This window comes from Aotus nancymaae, unplaced genomic scaffold (assembly GCF_030222135.1).
Source record: "Aotus nancymaae isolate 86718 unplaced genomic scaffold, 86718_ANA_hifiasm-v0.15.2.pri h1tg000036l, whole genome shotgun sequence".
NCBI lineage: Eukaryota > Metazoa > Chordata > Mammalia > Primates > Aotidae > Aotus > Aotus nancymaae.
The window spans coordinates 57,382,226-57,406,666 of NW_026988450.1; the positions used below are offsets into that span (position 1 = coordinate 57,382,226).

The window sequence follows — 24,441 nt, forward strand, 5'->3', positions numbered from 1 at the left end:
GCATCTTTAAATTTTTATTACATAGACACCAATTTTTAAAAAACAAAAAGATCCAAACTTACATACACAGCATTCTACTAACTATTAAAGTAACTCTATTAACAAAAACATCTCTGCAAAACTTTGCTTTCAAAGTGAGGCTAAGGAACAGCTCATTTCTTATCTAAGTCACTGGCAATAAGGGATAGAAACTCAAATTAGCTAAGTAATAATGGGGAATTTATTTAAAAGAATATTTAACAGATAAACCACTATTTAAAAATGCAAGGGCAGGTTTTAGGAGAGATTAGAACAAGGAAATAGGATGCTATCAAGATCAAAGGCAGTTTCAGCAGTCCCCACTTATCCGCAGGCGTATGTTCCAGGACCCCCAGTGGGATGCCTGAAAACAATGGTTACTACTGAACCCTATATTTATATGTACCGTGTTTATTTTTTCCTACACATGCATACCTATGATAAAGTTTAATTTATAAATTAGGCACAGTAAGAGATTAACAACAATAATAAGATAGAACAATTTTAACAATATACTGTTCACAATTTCATAGACAGAAAATTCGTTCTTACTGTAGATCCTAGCAACCTCGGCATACAATTTTCTTTCCAATTGAGTCAAGAACTTTCACCTTTTCATTTATGGGACACATTTAAAGGTTTCCCTTTGGCATATCTGAATGGCCAGCATCATTATGCTTTTTCTTTGGGACCATCATTAAGTAAAATAAAGGTTACTTCAACACAAGTACTGTAATACTGAGACAGCCAATTTGATAGCCAAGAGGGCTACTAACTGATTAACAGGCAGGTAGTACATGCAATGTAGATATGCTGGGCAAAGGGATGATTTATGTACCTAGTTGGGAGAGAGCTGGATAGCATGACATCTAATCATGCTTCTCAGAACACTGTGCAATTTAAAACTTATTATTTCTAGAATTTCCATTGAATATTATTGGGGTGTTGCTGACAGTGGATAACTGAAACTGTGCAAAGGGAAACCATGGGAGCGGGGAAACTACCCTACTTTATTCTATTATCTTTCTTCAGGGTCCACAGGAACTCTCATCTCTTCATCTTTCTATGTGCCTGAATCATTACTCTCTTTCTCTACAGAGTAGCTATCTCTGTTATTTAATCAAATCCAAATATAGCCATCCTAAGGTCAATTTAAGTGAAAAAAATATTTAAATTAAAATTATGTTAAATGACACCAGTATCTTGGCTTTCCTAACGACATTAAGGAAAAATCCTGTATCTTAGCAGAATTGATCAGCAGTGTTCTATTGGTTAAAGAGTTTCATTCTAGGTTATATGTGGCAAAAGGCATGAAACAGGTGTGCTTACAATTTCATTTCATTCCAAGTCTTCATAGAAAAGATAGTTTAGAGTAGCTAAATGCTTATTTCATAAGCTTAGAAAACCATCTGGGCTTCCTAGATATCTGGCTGAAAATTCAAGACAACTGTTTTTAGATTCTACAAATATAAAGCAGGTACATTAAAGTGTCGATAAAAATGTAATGAATAAAAATTACCTTTGCTTCTTCTGAAAAATTTCAAATCTCTACCAGACATCTATTTAACAGTCACCAATAAAATATTACACAATTTGCTAGATCATCTTGTACTACAGCTGAATGATGAATGGAAAAAAAAATAGAAATCACTCATGAAGTGATGACTTCATTGAAGTGATTATTTGTAATTACTTAAAATAAATTTTAAAATAAACACTCATGTTTATTTTTTTACCACTTAAAATTTATTTTATTCAGGTAATATATGCTTTTAGATATTTTCAAATTTAATCTTCTTAAGAACATTCTGAGGTAGGTATTATTACCTTCTATCAAATGTGACAGTCAAGGACTTATGCAAGGTTGCACTGTCAATTACTGAGGAAGCCAGAAATCAAGTCAAAGTTTTAGGATTCTAAGAATATCAGTGTTTTAGTATGTTAGCTACAATTGAAAGAAATAATTAATTCAACAGAGTTTCTCTTTGGCAGTAACTGTGAGAAATGGCATGTCCTTATTTCTGTTATGTATTCATTCACATCATTATTTGCATGCCTACAATTTCATTTGGGTAGCTATTCCTTAATGACAATTTCTTCAAAAACAACTGTCTCCTTATGGGCTTGTCCACTGGTAATTCAAAGATATATTTCAGAAGCTCAGCTACATGAGTCTTTCAGCAAAATACTTTTATATTTTATTAATTCTGCATATAATTTTTCTTCAAATTAATCATTTCATTCTTCTCACTTTAAAAAAACTACCTATTTAAGTTAGTTTCATGAAAATAATCTTAAATGATCATAATTTGAAGCTTTACAGAACAACTCTCAGCATCAGACCAGTGTACTCTGGTTGAACTTTTGTTTTTCAGTTAATTGTGCTTAGTGTGCAGCTCACGTTGATAATCTTGTCTGTGCTGACACTTAAATATCTACTCATTGATATTATGCTGCCAGTTATAACTATTTTCATAAGTGATAAACCAAATTTAGCTCCTGATAGTTCCAAAATATTTAACTATTATCATTAACACTTCTCAAAAAATGATACCAACATCATTTTTGTTTTTCATTTCCTAGTATTTTTTGGAATGGGAAAAGTCATGCTCGAAATTAATGGTTTAAGATGTTACTTATCTGTTTATGAACTAAATGATGATGTGCAAGACCACTTCATATTTTGAAAATATATAATCTGAGTCTTCATACTCTATACTCATGTTGAAACAGGCTAGATTAATAGCAATCATAAATATCATTTCTGGCTACTAAATTAATTATTCCCTAAATTAGTAAATTAGGTATCTTAATTAGGGCAACCAATACATTAAAATGGAATATTTTTCACAAGTTTGATTGAACATGTTGTGTATTTCAAACGTAATATATTGTTTTATTTTCTAAGAATTCTGATAAGGCAAAAAACACTATGTTAAAAAAGGTATAATGCTTCTTGAAAGTTTGCAGTGTATAGAGCTCTATAATTCAGGAGATTTATAACTTTTCTTCCTGTATGTGGATACTATTTGATTTACTATTTTACTGAGAACTTTAGCTAGGAAGTTTGCCAGCAGAATTATTTTATAAAAGAAAATAGCATGCTTTGCTTTCAACATGACTATTGTAAAAAAAAAAATGGACTGAAACTAGACTATTAAGGCCTCTTTTCTCTTTTTTTCCTAAGGAACATAAGGAAGTAAAATAAAAATAAGGAGAAAGCATAAATTTGTGAAAGCACAAGTCAGACTGAGAAATTTCTCCTAGCCTAAAGCATTACAACAGACACTGCATGCAGGCAGAATTTTTAAGGGAGTCTCCTGTATCATCAAGGGTCTAGATTACATCATCATTGATTTAATCTTTTCCATCCCTAATTTTGATGATTTTGCTTTCCCAAAGGCTGTTGTAATTTATCCCATGGGTTCTCAAAATAAGTAAAATTTAAAATAGAAACACTGCTTCTGTGTTTTCTTTATTGTCTTTGCCATTTGTTAAGACCACACCTATTTGTAGAGGTAACAGTATCTTCTGCTCCAGTTACAGTGAAAATGCTTTTTATATATTAACTATTTTGTCACTAAAATCAAGAAGAATTTTCGTGATTTGTAAAATGAAAAACTAATAACACACTTACTGTACTTTAGTGTAAAACTTAACCCAAATGAATTTTGCTGAATTTGAGACAAGAGCTATATCCAAATTAAATTTGCCAGAAATGGTTTGCATCATGAGATATTTCAAGTATAATTTTATTTTTCTTCTTAGATCAGACTGCAGCAAGCCTTCCCCAAACATGTTTTAAAAATAAAAAAATTACAGTAGTTTGTACTTTCTAATATGTTCACTTCTTCAGAGATCTACCAGGAAAGAGAGAAAAAATTCTTGAAGAGGATAATGAGTCCCAGCTGAGAATCATGTGCCAAGAGGCTCAGTGACACTTTTTCTTTAAAGACATAGATAATGAAGATAGAAAACAAGTTTTAGTTAGTTGGAAGTGTTTCTTTAAAAAGAAATTTAAAATCTAAAAGTTGCCACCTTGACAATATTTCAAATTTCCCCAATTTATCTAGTGGAAAGGATTAAAGACGTTGTCAGCAGTTCTCAGAGCCGTGTGGTGCCAATCTAGGTGGAAGCTGTCACTGGTCTCTGGTAAAAAAAAAAAAGTTAAATTTCCTCTATTGCAAAGACTGTTGTTTAGTGAATCCTTACAACTTCTTTGGTGTTAAATTAGCAACCTCAAGATGAAATGAGGTGAACTAAATTGTAGCTGTTACTTTTAATGTCCTCGCTTAGTAAAACAAAAAATTGGCAACCTTTATTTCTTCTCTCTACCCTTTGCCTTAAAATTTTACTGGTTCATAAAGCCCCCAAATAAGTGACCACTGATTTAATGATTCTTCTTTGTCTTTACACAAGTTCTTATTGAAATATTCTGGCAAAGATTGTGAGCATGACATACAGGTGTCAAACAGAGCTGAGAGTTTAGTGACAGACACAAGTAATAATTATAATTGGTGAGATAGGTGCTTTTGGGGAGAGGGAAGCTGAGCATAAGAGAAGGCACATAACCCCAATCTGGGGAAGCCAGGTAAGGATTTCTAGGAAAGAGATTTTAAAAAATGTAAATAGGGGTATGTTGTACTCATGAGCAAAGTATCTCTTGCATGGTATCTAGACTCAGGAAGACAAACCAACGGGTTGCTTTATTATCATGTTATTAGAGCAAATGGCTTCAATGAGAATCTACTGAACTGTGATGCAAGGATCATGTCCCAGCCTAAACAACACTTCTTTAGTAAGCAGAGATTCATTTCTCTATATACAGGGTAGCAGGATAACATTTTTTGAATCAAGAAGTGATTTTCTTTCTTTCTCTTCTGAAACTTTTTTTCACTCTTTTCCAGGTCCCGAATCACTGTTTGAGAGAGAGTGAGTACGGGTCGGGGGCGGGGCAGGAGGGGAAGCTAGGAAGGGGCAAACTGTATCTCTCTGGTTTGGGTTTTCAAAACTCATCAAAGAGGGTATATGTAGATGTCTCTGGATAAATCACAGGTAAGACAGTACCTAGAAAATAAAGCACTTAGGATGAGGGGAAACTTCGCCTGAGACTGAAATAGTCCTCTCTCAGGGATTGGGGAGTAAAGTTTGGAGTAGAGAAGAAGAGAGACCCAAGGGGAGCTGATGAAAGCAGAGTGGCTCCCAGGGAGACAAGCCCTAAGTTTAGTCAGAGTCTCAGGGAGGTGAGAGCATCCAGGAAGAAAAAAAAGGCTGAAATATGAGCCCAGGGAGGAAAACCCAAATTCCCATGCGATCCATAACAAGTTAAGAGAGCCACCAGACTCAGAGACACTTATGAAGAGAAACAAGACCTGTACTGTGAACTGGAGGACCATGGGGACTTCTCAATGCCTTGAGACTATGTAAGAATGAATAATAGAATTGGTATGGCTGTACTGGTTGATAAATACCAAAACTGATAAATATTAATTACCTAGAACCACTCACCTTCCCCAAACTAAAAGATTAATGCCTGGAATAGCAGAGGAGCCTCCAGGACCCCATGTAAGCACTAAAGCTAGCGTCTGCTTTCTTTCTGACTGGCCAGTATATTGCTCATCTATTACCATATAATATTTTACTTCCCAAATTGGCAGCTTAAAGCAATAAAACAATATTAAGCTTATTTTTAATCTCACAAATTTTCTGTGAGTCAGAAATTTGCGAGCAGCTTAGCTGGGTGGCTCCAGTTCAAGGTGAGATGTCATCTGAGTCTGCAGTCTTGACTGGGGCTGGAGGACCAACCCTAAAATGTCTCACTCCCATGGTTGGCAAATTAATGCTGACTGTTGCAGGAAGCCTCAGTCCTTGCCACATGGACCTTTCTGTGCAGCTGCTTGAGTGTCCTCATAATGAGTGATACAAGAGAGGGCAAAGCAGAAGTCACATGTCTTTTATGACCTCAGAAAGTCATATCAATCATTTCTAAAACATTCTATTGATAACACAGGCCGTTCCTATCCAGTGTAGGAGAGATTACATAGGATTTACTAACCAGAAGGTGCAAATCACTGGGGACCATCTTGAAGGCACTTCCATGACAGCTGGTGACCTTGCCTACAGCTTGTTAAATATTTTGAATATGACTTTCACACGAGTCAGAGTAGCCTGGAAAGAGGTAGAGGCAGTAGGATGAAGCTAATCTCAAACTGAGGTTAAATTTTTGTCTTCTCCAAAGGATGGTACCTCAAATAAAAATTGAGTTTTACAGACAACAAAAAAAATATGAGAAAATATTTACAAAGCATGCATCTGACACAGGTCTAATATTCTGAATCTACAAGGAACTTAAATAGTTGAACAAACAAAAAACAACCCCATTAAAAAGTGGGCAAAGGAGATAAACAGATACTTCTCAAAAGAAGACATACAAGTAGCCAACAAACATATGAAAAAATGTTTGCCATTACTAATCATTAGAGAAATGCAAATCGAAACCAAAAAGATACCATCTCTCACTAGTTAGAATGGCTTTTGTTATAAAGTAAAAAAAAAAAAAAAAATAACAGATGTTGACAAGGCTGTGGAGAAATACTGTTGGTAGGAATGTAAATTCAGCCACTATGGAGAGCAGTTTGGAGATCCTACTACTGGGTATATACCGAAAGGAAAATAAACCATTCTACCAAAAACACACCTGTACCCATATGTTCATTGCAACATCATTTGCAATAGCAAAGACATGGAATCAACACATACCCATCAATGGTGTACCGGATAAAGAAAATGTGGTACATATACACCATGGAATACTACACAGCCATAAAAAGGGATACAATCATGTCCTTTGCAGTGACATGGATGAAGCTGGAAACCATTATCCTAAACTAATGCAGAAACAGAAAACCAAATTTTGTATGTTCTCCTAAGCAGAAGCTAAACATTGAGTATATGTGGTCATAAAAACGGGAACAACAGACACCTCGGAATACAAAAGGGGACTAGAGGGAGGGAGATAAGAGTGGGGAAAAAAAAAAACTACCTATTGGGCTGGGTACAGTGGTTCACATCTATAATCCCAGGACTTTGAGAGGCTGAGGCAGGCAGACTGCTTGAGCCTAGGAGTTAGAGACAAGCCTGGGAAACATGGTGGAAACCTGTCTCTACAAAAAATTAGCCAGCATGGTGGCATGCACCTGTAGTCCCAGCTACTGGTTGGGGAGGGTACAAGGCAGGAGGATTGCTTGAGCCCATACCCAGGAGGTGGAGGCTGCAGTGTCTTGATCGTGACACTGCACTCCAGCCTGGGTGACAGAGTGAGACCTTGTCTCAAAACAAACAAACACACACACACACACCCCCACACACACACACACAAACCCGAACTACCTATTGGATACTATGCTTACCATGTGGTGGCTGGATTCATTCGTACTTCAAACCTATGTAACAAACCTGCATATATACCCCTGATTCTAAAACAGATGTTGAAAAAAATATGTTTTATAAAAGTGCAATTTTGTTCTTGCACACCTGAGTTTGTGTATTGAGATTCATAACTACTGTGTCCCATGTAACTGCTCCCTGAAAAGAACTGCCAAAGTTTTCTTCTGTTTCTTTAATTCTTTAAAAGAGACAATCAGCAGTCCTCTTCTGTTGAGAAAATTTTTAAAAACAGACAATTCTTCTCTTTGAAACTCAACTTTACTAGTCATGTGAAGTCTGGGAAGCACTCTGCCTTCTCCCATTAGGTACTGATTTCATTATATCATTCCTTCTGGCAGTCCAGAGTATGGACCACTATTAATTACCTTCCCAGAAGAGCATCTGTGTAGCACAGCAGATGCTAACTAAGGCTGCCTTGGCATTTGGATGAGAGAACAGCAAGATGACATTGCGGGGCTGAATATTTACTCAGCATTCATATTTCACACCTGCAATCAATTATCTACTGTTGGAAAATACTGATAAAATTTATGCTTGCTTAGGTTTATTAAGAAGCAACCATCAATGATAGTACGGCAGCTAGCCACTGAATTATCTAGGGGCATTCTAAGTGCAGTGTCTTTGGAATTTTCTAGTATTTCATGAAGAGCTTGAATTCTAGAATTTTAGAAATGCTGCCCTTTTTCAGAGTTTTACTATTATTCTTGGAATGACATTTCTAAAATTCTAAATTACTTTGATATATTTGGCAGCTGAGTGAAAAAATGAGGAAGAAATATGAAGTTCTAGGTAATTTACCAATGATAGTAGTATTAGTCTCCACCCATGAAAAGAATGAATGATTCCTGATTTACGTCTCATAAAAACAAGCCTCTGTGGATTATATGTATTCTACCACGTCTTTTCTTCAACACAAGGCAACCATTGCTGAACTATTTATAATATAATAAAGACATTCTGTGCAGTCAAAATGTAATTTCCATATGTCAAATCACTAGTGACTTCTGAAGAACATAGACCCCTACCTCTAATCAATAATTCTTTACCTAATAGTGTTGAGGTTGTGCATAGCCAGAATGGAAAAATAATAATAATGGCTACTGTGGCAGCCGTGAGTTATACTGTTTGAATCTCCCTTCAAAATAGAATTTGCTGAAGTAGTACAGGAAGTTGACAGCCTCCAGCTAGTAAAATCTTCCAGATTAATCACAGCTTTTGAGCTGAGGCTATGCCCTTCTGGGTAGTCCCCAGCCAATAACTGAGCATGTCACTACACGAGGCCTGGCAATTTCTGCCCATTGTGGGTCTCCTCTAATAGGCAATCTTTGCTCAGAAGCTTCTCACTGAGTTGGCTGATACTTTGTCAGATCTAAATCATGGTCTATGGCTCTTCCTGCCCAATCTTTCTTCCTACCCACTTTTAACAACTGAAAGCACCCCCACATCCACACTGGACACATGTTCAAGTTCATTATTTAAAGATTCAAGGGAAATGTGTAAAAGAAACATAATGAATAGAAGGAAATGAAAATACTTTATTGCTCAAAGAATTTCTAGAGAGGTGGCAGTAATTTAAGTGGTAGCTTTTGAAGCACATCTGTATTGTTCCTTACTTCATAGTTTTAAGATAAACAATTTTAATAAAATTTTAAAAAATTACGTTACATAAAATTTTTTAAAGTAGAGATCATGCTATTTCCTCAGGAGTGATAAGGTGATGCATAGGTCTGACAGAATGGATTTGGGGTGGGCAGTTTTGTCAGACATACTGCCAGGAAACTACTCTTTTTTCCAAATAAAACCATGGAGTTGACCAAATTGGCCCTCTTATGTACAAAAGAGCATGTGATTTATGATCTAAAGGAGGACATGACCACATTATGCTCAATGTGGCTGTTGGCCTTTAAGCCAATTTTAGCAGAGTGGTCAGCATGACCACAGTAAAAGATGACCAGTAAAGAAAATGGCATTCTGGCCTGGTGGCCAGGGTAAGATATCTGAAAACTACAGGTCTGAATGAATGATGTAGCCACTTGTAATTAGAGTAATGCTACCAAACTACCAAAGAGAGGGACTATTCAAAAATAAAAATTATATTAATAATAAACTAACATGCATAATGTGACATTCAGTTTATCTTTGCATGAGTTTCCCATAATGTAATTTATTTATTGTAAATAAACACATTTTTGAATGTTTTTTCAAGTAAAGGATTCCATTATAGTCCTGCTGTAGAAAGTAGAGTGTAGATGGTCTTCAGGGACCATCAGTTTACATCAATAGTATTTAGGGAGTCCTGGATATTTGGTAACCAAAAGAGATGTTTACAAAAATACATTTTTGCATAAGGAGTACATTTACACAGATGTATGTGTGTATCAGAATAGAATATGCACTTTGGGGAAATTAAATAAATATCATTTGAAAAAGTGGACTCTCAAGTACGGTTATAAATCTCAGAAAGAAACAGCTCTAATTTATTGCCCACGTGAGGGAATTCTGGGTGTACTCTTTCTGGACGTACTTTCCTTTTCACTGTAAGAACTTCAGCACAGAGAGGTAATAATCAGTTTGAGAACTCTGCTATAAAAGGACCAAAGCGATCTCACTAGAAATGTTTCCCAGAGACTCCCTTTTCCTTTCTAAAATAATATAACTGGGTATGAAATGATGGCTGGCATATTTAAAAACATATATATTGGAAATGACAGCAAACTTTAAAAAAAAAAGACATGCCTAAATGCTACAGTTGTGCCAGCAAAGAGGGGAGTGGGTACTAATTTTGGGGGAAACAAATTAATTATACAATCTTTTAAAAATGTAATAAAAACAATGTTCAGTAGATTCCTAAAACAATTCTAAATTAACCTGGTGCTTGGTAAATAAAATGCTAAGGAAAATTTCCTTCTGAACAAGATGTGTCACAATGAAAGTCTGGTGACATGAAATGAAGATTACTTTCCGGTGATATGGAATGAATAATATTTCCAGTTAAATAAAAAGGGATTATGGTTATAATCCACTAATTAGAAACAATAACATAATTTAAAAGCTTTGGTAAATTTTATATGAGAGTTGTAGCAAGACCAATTTACTCTGATAAATAACTGTCATAGTAAATAGGAGTTACAAGCTGTGTTACATAACGTGGGACACTAATTCACTATGATTAAGACCAGGAAAAAGTAGACAGAATATTCTAAATAAATGATTTGATGAAGATGCTGAATACTGTAAAATAAATTAGAATGGTATGTTTCATCCTGTGAAATAATATACATTGTATAAATGCCATAAAGTTTATTAAATTTAAAAGGTGCTTTAGTCCTTCACAATATCCGAAGATATTAATTGAATTAAGTAAACCATAAAAGAAATGTACTTTAAAGTGCTCTGTGGACTAATTTGGCTTATATCCTATGAAATAATGTACACTGTATGAATGCCATAGAGTTTATTAAATTTAAGGGGTTGCTTTAGTCTTCCACTATGTCTGAAGATATTAACTGAATTAAGTAAACCATAAAAGAGATGTACTCTAAAGTGCTCTGTGGACTAATTTGGCTTATAACCTACCTCAACGAAATCTGGGCTTATTCAAAGTTTTTCCGGTCTCACTCTAGTTCATTCTGACTTCTTGTCATTCCAACTCTTCAAACCTAATCTTGCAGAAAAAAGCCAAATCACAATTTAGTTTCACATAAAAACAATTACAGACATTTTCATTGTGCTGTTGAGATCATTAAGTGAGATAATGCTGCCCATGGTGTCTGACACATCTTATTCATAATATCGGAGCTAATATAATCTATTATTTGGCTGCCTGGACATTTCCTTGGTATTTGTCACCAATATTGAGCAATGTGCAATCAGAAAAACTGGATTAAATATTTTAAACATATTTGAATGAAAATTTTCCCAATGAGGGAGAGGGTGAGAGGCAAAACTTTGAAGACATCTTGTAAAGGTAGAGTTACAGAAGGTAAGATTGATATTTATGTTTTCAGTGTTAGTTTTATCTATGGAAGGTATTTCTATTTTCATTTAGTTATAATTGCATGTTATATAATGTTAAAGAAGAATATAGAATTCTTGTCACTGTCATACCAACTTTTTCCTAAGTGTGCCTGAGGAAGGCAAGTTTTATTAGACATCTATGTTATAATCTATAAGCAATCATTTTCCCTACTTCAGAGTACTGCTGGTGACAAAATTTCTCCTAGATATATTTTTGTCATTGGTATTTTATGTTTCATCTATGATCTAAACAACTAATCACATATGAATCGCCTATCTGTTTTACCTACTAGTGGCAGAAACTTGGGCAAACCATTTCAAGTTAGGGCCTCAGGTTAGGAAATACATACAATATCCATTGATGTTATTTAAACTATGAGTCATGACCTCATTATTGTGTCACAATAGTGACACAGTAGTTTTAGAAATAGAAAATGCAGAAGACAAGGCACATGACAAAACTAGTTTGTAAATTATGTTTTAGTTTTAAATACATGTACACACACTGTGTGACAATATAAAACATATTCCTTAGTATGAGTTGTAGGCAAAAGAAGTTTGAAAAATATTGTTCTCAAGAATCATCAGCCCATTCTAACTCAAAAATGAGATTACTCTATTTTCCAGCTTAGAAAATCTGAAAATGATGACTTTTAACCCAGTGTCATATAGCTTATTGCTTGACAGACAATAGTAGCTAGCTATGGGATATTTAGTTGAAGTGATTAGAAAATATTTATTTCCTCAATTAGTTATAACCTTTAAAATCATTGCAAGGCTTTAAAAAATACTTCCTTGGGACTTCCTAGAGGCTTTAGACCTCTCAAACAAACCAACAAACAAACCAACAAAATGTTAAGCATCAATAATTTCATGAAAATATTAAGTGGCTCTTGTATGCAACCTATTGTAGTAAGGGCTGATATAAAAATGAATTGGCGGACTCTGGGCACCTGGGGGAGGAGCTGGCACAGAGCAGCCCCACCCAGGGCACCTAAACAAGATTCATATGTATACTATTAAGAAATGTTATCCTTAATAAATATTAATACAAGCTGTCATTTTTAATCTAATTCATTCATTCAACAAACATTTTTACTGTTTCACGTATTTTTCTAGGCTGGATGTTCCAAGGTTAAAATAATAAAGTTGGTACTCTGAAGCAGCTTAAAGTGGTGTAAAATACGGCAAGTAAGCAAGTAAACGAACAAGAAATCAAATAGTGGTAAGTGTCATGAAGATGAATAGGCATTACCTAAGGGCTACTTTTTATTGGATGGTCAAAAGAGGGCTATGAGTGGATACATTTAAAACTGAGATATGACTGGTGAAAGGAAGATGGTCACTAAAAGATGTGGAGAAGAGCATTCTAGGAAAAGGAAATAGCTGGGCAAACGCCAGATACAAGACAGATAGGAGCTTGGCCTGTTTGAGGAATAGTAAGTAGACGAGAATGGCTGGGGGCTAGAGAGGAGAGATAGAATAGTAGGAGATGAGGTAAGAGGTAGATGAATGTCACCTGGTTGAGTAAAGCCTTTTAAACCATGGTAAAGTGTTTGAAGTATATTTTTATTGCCATGGGGAGCCATTTGAGGCCTATCAGCAAGGGACTTCTGTAGTCTGATTTTTCTTTTAAGACCAGTAGGGTTCTTGTATAAAAAAACAGATTTTACACAGCAAGAATGAAACCAATGTGATTCAGAACATAGTTGTTGCTTAGATTAAGGTAATAGCAATAGAGATGAAAAGCAGATGAACTTTGGGAAGTGCAATGTAGAATCTGCTGATAGACTAGATATGGGGGGGTGTCAAAAAAAGGAATTAAAGGTACTTCCTATAATTTTAACTTGTGCAAGTAGGTAAATGGTTTCCTCACCTATGATGGGGAAAAGCAAGGTGGGAATGCAGAAGGTGACAGCAGGAATCCAGAGTGCTGTGTGGGATATGTTAACTTTGAGATGCATATCAACTAGCCATCTAAGTGAGTGCGTCAAGCAAGCAGACTGGGTTTTGAGAAGATTGATCAATTTGGGACTGATTAGCATATAAACAGTGTTTCTAGATACAGGAGGGTACCTCCATGAGAGTGTCACGCAGGGGCTTTGTTATTAGCTTTTCATATATAAGCGTCTGAAACTGAGAGAGAAATACAAGCTGAAAGTCACTCAGCTACTAAAAGGTAGAGCCTGGAATCAGATCTGGGAGTTCTTTTTCTTCCCATTGCGCCAGGTTGCTTTATTGGAGAATTAGAATAAGTGAATTTCTGGGTGGAGCATTTTTTAACTTCCTGAATGAAAGATTTTTTAAAAGTCTGTTTAGAAAGAATGCCAGCTCATTCAGAATTCAATCCATGTGTAAAAATTCACTAGTCTTTTCTGTCGTTATGTGACTTCTCTGGGGTAGATGGCCTGACGGTTATTGTTCTTCTTTTTTTAAACAAACAAAAAAAACCTCTGTGGTTGACAGGAACTGAGAGGTGAGGAATGGAGAGATATTGGTCAAAGGGTATAAACTTTTGGTTGTAAGGTGAGTAGGTTCTGGAGGTCAAATGTACATCATGGTGACTATAGTTAATAATTTTGTATTGTATACTTTGAAGTTTGCTGAGAGATTAAGCGTTCTCAACACACATACATACACACACACACACACACACACGGGAAACAGGTATGGTGATGGATGTGTTGATTAGCTTGGTTGTGGTAATCGTTTCACAATATATATTTACATATAATCATTACTTCCTATACCTTAAATATACACAATTTCTGTCCATTATACCTCAACAAAGCTGGGAATAAAACCCCTCCACTCTTTTCACTTGTGGGATAGGATTATTTCTACTTCTCAAACCTTGACTGCCCCTTCTTCACTGACCCATAACTATGGCTGCATTGCAGTGACTTTTAGCTTTTCCTCAGCTTACATATTCCTCCTCTACAATCTCAGGTTCTCATTGCTTCAGATACTAAATATATGCTTATCATCTTCAAATATTTTGCTTACTCTCCAGACATTTCTCCTTAGCTCTAGGAGACGACGTCCAAAGGTCCCCAAAAGCAATTAGTCTGGTGGGAAAGGAGGCTCCCCCATTCACCCACCAGGAGTAAAGAGGAGCGAAGTTCAGGAACCTGTAAAGGTCTTATTCGTACATTCATTTCTCGTAAGTACTTACATACTCGCTACAGTTTCAAACCTAGTGTGGCATGCAGACACGGATGAAGCAATGACAGGCATGACGAGCGTAAACGAAGGGTACAGGCTAGCCCAAGGACATTCAAGGGAACTTCAAAGCGCAAAGAATCCCGCTTAGTCCCTCGAAGAGATATAATAAAAACTTTAGACTATCAGTTTAGTCGATTAAAAAGTGAATGGAAAGCAAATCCCATTAAAGAAGGAGGAAAGTTGGAGATTAATAAGGGATTCGTGCAGAAGGCTGCGCCGCGGCCAGCTATGAAGAGAATAAATTGTTGATTGGGGTGTGTTAAGAGAATGAAAACGCCTAGGTAGAAAAAAATGAAAAGCTAGGATTGGTGCACACTAAAAACCCAGCATTTGTTAAAAATCCACAGCAAAACAAACACAAAAACACACACCTCACCCCAAGCCAGCACCTCCGCCCCGCCAGCACCCAAAGTAGCCTCAGATTCCGGGACCGCCGCGCACCGCCCAGCTCGCTCCGCCCCCTTCCCCGAAAGTCCCTCCGCAGAGCCGCGTGCACGTGCGTGGCGGATACCGCCCCCTCTGCTCTCTTGGCCAATGAGAAAAAGTTACGTAAATCTCCACAGCCCGGTCGCGAGTCACGTGACTGCGGCTCCCCGCCTTCTCACCCCGCTGCCTCTAGGTTCTGGGAAGATGGCGAAGGTCTCAGAGCTTTACGATGTCACTTGGGAAGGTAACTTCGGATGGGGGCGGGTGCGGAAGTTACCAGCGCTTTTAAGCGCTAGGAAGCCGTTTGGGAGTACCCGCTGCCTTCGGGGAGCTGGGTTTTCTGGTCTCTTTTTGATACCACATTTCTCACTGGACGGGCCAAGCTGAGGTGGAGGCTGAGGCTGACCCCTTCCTTGGCCTGGGCGCGTACTCTATGGCATTTCCTACAGTGTCTTCTCATCGGTTGACCTGCCCTCCTCCGCGCCAAGCCAGCCGCCGGGGCCGCTTCCATTTATGAGGCGGGAGGGACTTGGGGCTAGGGTTGTCACACACTAACTGTGGTTGCTGGGCGGTTCGGAGGATACGGAATAGGTGATTACTGAAGCTTCTTTGGAGTCAAGAAACAGGGTCTGTAAGGCCTTTTACTAAGTGCAATCTAAGGATTACAGCTCTGTGCAGAAAAGCTGTTGTAGAAGATGCTTGAACAAATGTGATTCTCATATGCCACTCTACATTTAGTTTTCTCCTTAAACCTGGTTTTCCAGTTTCTTTTCCTTTTAGTCTCTGTCCCACTCCTTTTCAAAACACATTTACACACACAACACAACTTCCTTCTTACTCCCTACTAGCAATTTTTTTTTCCTGAAGGGAAAAATAATTTATTAACTCTGGGCCACGTATGTGCTCATGTATGATGGACATTTTTCCCTATTCTTAGTTGTTCTAGAGTGGGATATGTTCTTTAAATCTGGGAACAGCCAAACCTTGGATCAATTCTGTGTGCTTAAGAAACTTGAGTTTCATTAAGGTATGGAATTTGTGTAATTGGAATTCATATTCCCAGCGTTTAGCATAATACAGGAGACTTCCATAGCTAATTTGTTCAGCAAATGCTTTCTAGGGATGCTTTAATAATGACCTGAAAATATGTGGACTGAAAGTTATTTTTTCGGTTTTATCGTGAATAAATTTATCAGGTATTATAAAGTTGTAAACTCGTAACAAATAAAGCAAAATTCCTTTGTACTTGAACCGGGTTAAATGATTTATTGGCTTTGGGGCCTCTAGCATATTGTGAACCTCTGTATTTATACCTGAATTGAGGGATTCCGTTATATTAAACAACAGTGTTAATTTCTTAGTGCAAAATCTTGGATCTATCAACACACAGTCCCTACTTTCATGGAATTCACAATCTATGGAGAAAAGCTATAAACGCATAGTTTTAAAAGACTTGTGTCAGCGTATATTCCATAAGCTGGATGATGGATAAATGGCTGTTGTTTTTAAGGCTTTTAAAAAAATGTTTTAAGTACATAATTTTTAGAAAGTGCAATCATAAAGGTATGTTCAGTATAGCTTTTCTAGATGATAGTAGCATATATAAAATCTTGAGGGACTGGTAGCCGTGTACTACCAACAGACAAGGTGATTTAACTGAGTAACTTGGACCTTAAACTTACCCTGTGAGAATTCTAAAGAGGATTGATGTAATTATTTTGGAATAATAAATAATAGCTACTACACAAGTTTGTAGGAACAGAAGAGAAAACATTTTAAAGTGCTTTGTAAACTGTTAAAGTATTATGTAAAAGGATGTGTTATTATTAGCTAGTACTAATTTGATTATGTCCCTCTTCTGTATGATCTGGACATTACCCATGTCTCCAGCTTTATCTTGAGCCATTCTCCCTCTCAGTCTGTGAGCTGCGTATGGTGGCCTTTGATGAATACCCTAAATTGCCATGCTGCTTCTAAAAGCTGGCACATGCTAGTCCTTCCACTGGGAATGTTCTTCCCTCCTTGCCTCATTCTTGTCCCCATTAAACTTTATCATTTATCAATTCCCCACAAAGCTCACCTGCTACAAAAAAAAGCCTACTAGACTCTTCTACTGCCCCCTTCCCTTTACCCATCCCCCAACAAAATTGGAAAAAGAAAAAACCAAACAACAAAATCAAGCAACAAAATCTACCTGTGATCCTTCGATTATGTATTCTATTCTCATACTATTAAAGCATTGAACCAATTGTGTTATGTTTTAAAATTTGGTCTTTCCCAGGATGAGAGGGACCAGGCCTCTTTGTTCACTGTCACTTTCCTAGAGCCTGATGCATGGGGGTGGAGCTCAGTAATTATTTGTTGGCTAAATGAATTGTTAATGGGATTAATAATAAACACACATTGTCAAAAAAGATTACAAACCATTTTTCTAGCATTGAAATAATTTCTTTAGTCTCTTAGATAAAGATTTTAGTATCTTACATGAAGTTAGGCAGCTTGCTTACCTAATAGGATACAGTTTGCTCACTAGTAAAATAAAGGTTTAGACCTTTCCAGAATTAAAATTCTATTTTATGGGACTTTTAAGAAAAGGGTATTCTAGAGTTTTATTTCAGAGACATATGTTAACAAACTTTTAGGATGTAGGAGGGTGATGGGACGATTCTCAAGATAGTGTTTTGTTTAGGTTTTTTCGGGAGTGTGTGTCTGTTAGAGGTGTGTCGTTAGGAATTCCACTGAACAGTGTCATGAATTGGTTAGTTCAGAGTACTGTAATTCTTGTGATAGGAAAATTTCTCACTTGTTTATAAAAGACCTGTGCAGTAAGTTTAACACTTCCACATCTTTGTTAGACTCTACTAATAGAGTAGACTATTTGGTTTGTTTCTTTAGCCAATTGAAAGTGATTGATGCTTATTACATAGGGAAGTTATTAGACATTTGGAGGTGGAAAGGATAATTTAGAGAGTATAGTCAAGTTTCTTGATTTGGGCAGGACATGTATAGGATGCCTAGCACAATGCCAGACATATAATCGGCATTAAATGAGTGTTGAAAAAATAATGTGTGAGAAATGTTCGAGAATATTTTAGTTGTTCATGTTCACTGGCCCTACTCCCTCTCTTTTCATTCAGTACTTCAAACAACCTCAGTTTGGCTTCTATGACCTACCACTCCACTAAGATCTCTAGGAGACCTAATGCCAACTCTAACATATGTGTTTTGTATACTTCTACTACTTTTGCTATTGTAGACCACTCTTCCCTCCCTTTCTTTTCCTTTTGTAGAAAAGAAAGTGAAAAACTCTTTCTTTTCTTTCTTAATAACATTCTTCTTGTTTTCTTCTTTCTTTTCGGACTTTTCCTTTGTTGAGTTCTCTACATCCATTTGCTCATTTTTTGGTGTTTTCAGTGTTCCTTAGTTGTCCTCTTAATATATTATTGTTGGATTTTAAGTTTGAGATCAATAGATTTTAAATTAATGCAAGCATTAAGTACCATGCGGTTTGATGAAATTGTGCAAAATTTAGTACTTGTGTAAACATGCATATTTCTGGGAAAAGATGGTACAAAGTACTCATTAGTTTTGAAGATACCTAAAATAGATTAAATGACATCTGTGAGCAATCTTATCCACATCCAGCTTTAGCTATCCATTAGCCTATATACTAAATAACACCTTAATTAAACATATATTTGAGTACTGTGCACCAGGCAGTGTTCTAGTTCTTGAGGATATAGTGCTAAGTAAGACAGGCAATGTCCAGATTTCAAGGAACATATCCTGAAATTTCACTTCTAAACTGAAGATCCGTATTTGCAGTGTTCTACAAGGCACATGTAATGGTTGTTTCACAATTAATAAAACTCAAAACTGCCTTCTGCCTTCTGTCTCCAACACCACCGCTGTCACCACTTACTCTTTTCTGCATTTTCCCTCTGCCTTCTGCCTCCAACACCGCTGCTGTCACCACTTATTCTTTTCTGCATTTTCCATGGAAAAGTAGATAGCACCATGTATCTCCCCTCATTCATAAAACAACTTCTGGTCACCTTTTAAGATACAGATCTATGAGACTTCAAAGTCTGGAAAGTACAGATATGTATGAGAATAAAGTATATGCTTTGCAAAAGTCTCTTATGAAAGGTAAAAGCTAGAAAGATAGGTTGGAGCCTTGAATGCTAGACTAAGGAGTTCAGACTTCTTTTTTGTATGTAGATGGGAGCCTAGTTCCTAAGTTAGAAAACATCAATGGCTCCTTTCATTAAACTTTTGCATATTGATATAGAACAGGGCGTTTTCTTTGGTAGAGGTCCCCTGATTGAAATTCCTTTTCATGTTTAATAAACCATTTTTGGTTTTGCTTTCTTTAACATGGAGCAGGAACATAAAGTCTCTAATATAGAAGCTTCAGTGCACAAGTCTTTGATATTTCTATTATTTTTCTCATAATATTTTAAATTAAGTTCCCATATTTAATGTGATAGCAGTTTTTCAGAGCTATTTGTTTTTATAGAGTCTTTTCATAGCATCCAACTCTGTTTCTTAGAAACTAGTCTCTTATCCCACTCAAGTTTTCTTTGCCTTATAATATTTCATTATACTATGTTAAATTTAACTGGCATGAACTGGTTTAGATACAAGTAGCTAAATTTTTAAAATGTAATAACTGCTGGAAACAATTAACCAAGAGCTAGCCAAGAGCTTCTAAAATCTTGGTGGGCATCATTAGTATGTTTTGCAGAAAGCAATTCTTTGAGTTGATTCTAACTGGAGAATGATTAAGAGAAGTTTTACTGAACCTCATTAATCTCTCCATCATATTTTAATTACTTGTTTACATTCTTTACACCTGGAGATCTTCTCAGTCCTTCTGTTGACCAGCCATAGTGGTAAGAGTCAGAAAACAAGCTCTCAGTAAATGCTTGTTTGTTCAGTGAATGAATGCTAGAACACAAAGCTTGTTTTTGAACTTGGATCCACTAGTGTACGCAGTAATGGTAATAATGATGAAAATAATCTGAAACATTTTGTATATGTTATCTCTTTTAATCCTCTCGTGTGTCTTGGCTTTATTTCTGTTTTACAGATGAGGAAGCAAACGAGAGATGAAATGGCTCGTCAGATATCCCACAGCTAGTAAAAGGGAGTGCTGTGATTTGAGCTGCTCTTATACAGATCTCCTCCACTGAGTTATTAACTATGTTCATCCACCTAGGCTGCCATTCTGTTATTCTTGGAACATGCCAAATTAGTTTCTTTCTCTAGAACTTAGATTTGCTGTTTATGGTTGGTGCCTTCTCATTCTTCTCTTAGCTTGAAAATGACCTTCTTAGAGAAGCTTTCTCTGACCACCCTTTCCAAAAGCTCCTTTTTTCTTCCAATCTCTTGACTTTATCGTATGGTACTTTTGTTTTCTTTGTAGAACTTCACTATCTGAAGTTATGTGAATTTTCATCTGTTTATCCTATTAGACTCTAACCATATTGAGTATAGGAACTTTATCTTTTTCTTTCTTTCTTTATCCTCAATGCACAGATCAGGCCTGGCACTTAGTAGGCATTTCGTAAATGTTAGTTGAATGATAAAGAACTCCAAAATCTATAGTTCCAGTTACACACTATACTGCTTCAAAGAAGATAGGAATTATTGGGTGTCTTAAGAATTTAAATTGTAATGAAGTAAATATTTAGAAATATCTGGTAGTAATTTACAGATTGAATTGGGTTGAGACCAGTTTGGAAGCTATCCTAGCAATTTTAGCACGGGGTGACGAAAGCCTGGACATGGATAATAGCAATGGAAATAGAGTAGAAGATATGAATCTTCGAAATACTTAAAGAGTCCACAGGACTTAGATAACCAAAGTAGGGAGTCAGAAACAGCACTCAAAAGTGGAATGTCAGGTAGTTTTAACAGAAAGTGGAATTAACAGAAATGTGAACATTGGGAAGGGAAGCCATATTTTTAGGAAATGAAGATGACCTGATTTTTGGATGCTGTGATTTTGAGGTAATGAGCTATCAAAGGTGAATACGTGTTTTCTTCAAGACAGTTTTATTTTTACTAATACATTTTTAGATGAAGTATTTAAATCATATCTGAAAATAGTATGTGACAAATAGTGTTACAGATGTATTTATTACAACAGCATTCAGAGTGTGGCAGGGTCAGCTATGTAAGGTGTATAGCTTAAAGTGTTTATAGGTAAAATGTCGCTTGTTTTATAAAAGTTATATTTTCATACACAAACAGTGTTTCTTGTTATGTGTTGAGCTATTATATTTTAATATGTTTGTGACTGTGTGTCAGACTGTCGTTCTTACAAGTTACGCTTTAAAAAAGTGTTCTCTTTCCTACAAGAGTGTTTTTCCACAATAAGAAATACCTTTTACAAATTAACTCATACCCACAATAAGAAATACCTTTTACAAATTAACTCATATACATATACATGAATCTTTGAGTATATGTATAAACTGAAACCAAAGTTTCAATTAGAAAGTATTCTTAGTATGAGTATTGCATTCCATTCTGTTCATTCTGTTTCATTCCCCCTCATCCCCTGGACAGGTGCTGGAAGAAATCCACTAACTTGATTTTATACCCTGCTAATGGATTATAATACACAGTTTGAAAAATACTTCTGCTAGAGCTCTATGTGCATTAAAATAAATTAACCCTTTTTTTTTCAAATCAGGTGGCCTTTTCTTTTAGAATAGCTGTTCACAACAGTCTGCAGCCAATCTGCCTAGATACTTTTAGGGGACTACAAATAATTTAAAATTTATTATCGCGTAGTTATCAACCTTTTAAAAGAATATACTAGTTTATGTAAATGGTGAAGTGGAAAAGATATAGAATTGGTGGAAGTAGTTTTGGACTAAAGAAATCAGCAGAGTTAAATAGCAAGCATATTTTTCTGTCTTTCAGAGGCCACCTCACTGCAGTGACACCTCATGCAAATTCTCATGGAAGGAATAAACAGAACAATCATAGCAACTCTCTTAACCTTTGACCTTTAGCTTATCTCACAGAGTTGCACAGTAGTTAATAAAATGTACAAACAAGCAGTGAGCAGCTTACTTAACATAGTATGTGATAAAATGACCTTGGCTTTGAGGAGCTGGCCTTTTGCAGGAGGGTAAAAGGTTAAAATGAAAGTTTTAAGCCACCTTTGAGGAAAGAGTAAGGGAAGAGCTTTTATTTCTTATCAGAGGCTGAAACAATTATTAGATTTTTTTTTTAAATAAAGGTGACAAGAATTTTTGTAGTGCTTCACATTTAAAAAATGCTTTACGCTAATTTTCTAGTATTTGGAGTCCTAAACCCAAGGGCCAAGCAGATGAGGAAAATACATGATTTGAGTGAAAGACAATAGTGGCCTACCAGTGCCTATGAAGAACTGATAAGTGCATACCCTTATCTAAGGGTAATCAAAATCAGCTTAAAATCAAATGAAAATATCCAAACTATTGTACTAACCAAGCAACATCTGAAGGGGCCAGATTTTGCTTTATATAATTTTCATCAGAGACCATTAAGACAGACTTGTGATACAGTCAGCCCTCCATATTCTCGGGTTCCACACTAACAGATTCAACCAACAGCAGATGGAAAATACTGAAAAAGTAAAATATAACAAAAACAACAATACAAATAGTGCAAATAAAAATACGATATAACTTCTAGTTATATAGAAGTTACATTGTATTAGGTATTATAAGTTTATAGAGACGATTTAAAATATAGGTGAGGATACTTGTAGGTGATTTGCAAGTACTACACCATGTTAAATAAGGGATTTGAGCATCCATGGGCTTGAAACTAGTCCTTTGCTGCTAGTGAGGGGACAACTGTATTTTAGAGTCGATGTTAGAAATGTTAAATGGACAGGTCCAAGATTGCCGTGTTGGCTAGTGACAGAGTTGGAATTTAAACCATAGCCCTCTAACGAGATTCTATGCCCTTTCTGCCATGTTAGGCTCTAGGTCAGGGGTTGGCTTTTTTTTTTTTTAAATCTGTAAAGGACCAAATAGTAAGTATTTGTGGCTTTGTGTGTCATACAGTGTGTCTCAACTATTTCTCTGCCATTGTAACACAAAAATGCCATGGAGGTCACCTAAACCAGTAGAGGTAGATGTATTCTGATAAAACTTTATTTACAGAACAGATGACTGCAGAATTTGGCCTCCTAGCTGTAGATTATTGACCCTTGTTTTATATCTCCTGCTCTAAGTGTAATGTGAAGAACAAAGCCAGAGATAGTAGGAGTACAAAAAGATAAATAGCATTTGTTTTTATAGGGTGTACCATCACTTAGGGAGAAGCTTCAAGACCTCTTTGTTCAGAAACTAAAGGAGAATTAACAGCATGAAAACAGCCCCAAAATCCCAGAAATTACCCTAAAGAACATTCTCATATAACTAAACAAAACGTGTTCCCCCAAACCTGTGGAAATATAAAAGAACTATACAGAAATGTAATTGTTATCTACCTACTGCTAAAATAATAATAGCTAACATTTTTCAATTACATGCTGTGCCAATTGTTGTTCTAAACATACATATTAACTTGTAGTGCTTACCATAACAACAATATGATACAAGCTATTATTATTTTCATCTCGATTCTTTAGAGGAGAGCATTAAAGTACATAGTGATTACGTCAGCCAGTATCCCATAGGTAGAAAGCAGCAGGGCTGGAATTTGAACTCAAGCAGTGTAAGTTTGGCATTTCCATGCTTAACCAGTATACACTACTGTTTCTATATGGATAGAAGAGAAAACTGAAGAAAGTAAAAATGTAAAATGTGGATATTTTGACAGGAAAACCTTTGGGTAATGAAAGGAGTTAGGAAAAATTAAAGTGTATATAACACTTGAAAAATATCTTTGAAGGAGGTATAAGGATATATAGATATTTTTACTTTTATACCTTACTTAAGAAACACCTTATAGGGCTGGGCACAGTGGCTCACACCTATAATCCTAGCATTCAGGGAGGCCGAGGCAGGAGATCACCTGATGTGAGGAGTTTGAGACCAGCCTGGTCAACATGGTGAAATTCTATCTTTAGTAAAAATACAAAAATTAGCTGGGTGTGATGGTGGGCACCTGTAATCCCAGCTACTTGGGAGGTTGAGGCAGGAGAATCACTTGAATCTGGGAGGCGGAGGTTGCAGTGAGCCGAGATTGCGCCATTGCACCCCAGCCTGGTGACAAGAGCGAAACTCTGTCTCAAAAAATAAACCAATGAAAAAAATCACCTTGTAGTACATATTATACTTGATCTTCTTTTAAAAT

At 36.1% G+C, this 24,441-nt stretch overlaps 1 protein-coding gene across 1 annotated transcript in view; it reads left to right on the forward strand.

The window, feature by feature from the left end:
- The first annotated feature begins 15,319 nt into the window (after positions 1 to 15,319).
- EMC2 (ER membrane protein complex subunit 2) overlaps positions 15,320 to 24,441 on the forward strand; it is a 60,331-nt gene continuing 51,209 nt past the window's right edge. Inside the window, exon 1 of the mRNA XM_012443302.3 lies at positions 15,320 to 15,376. Within this exon, the coding sequence (XP_012298725.2) occupies positions 15,337 to 15,376 (40 nt within the window). The 5' untranslated portion in view covers positions 15,320 to 15,336. The remainder of the gene's footprint in view (positions 15,377 to 24,441) is intronic.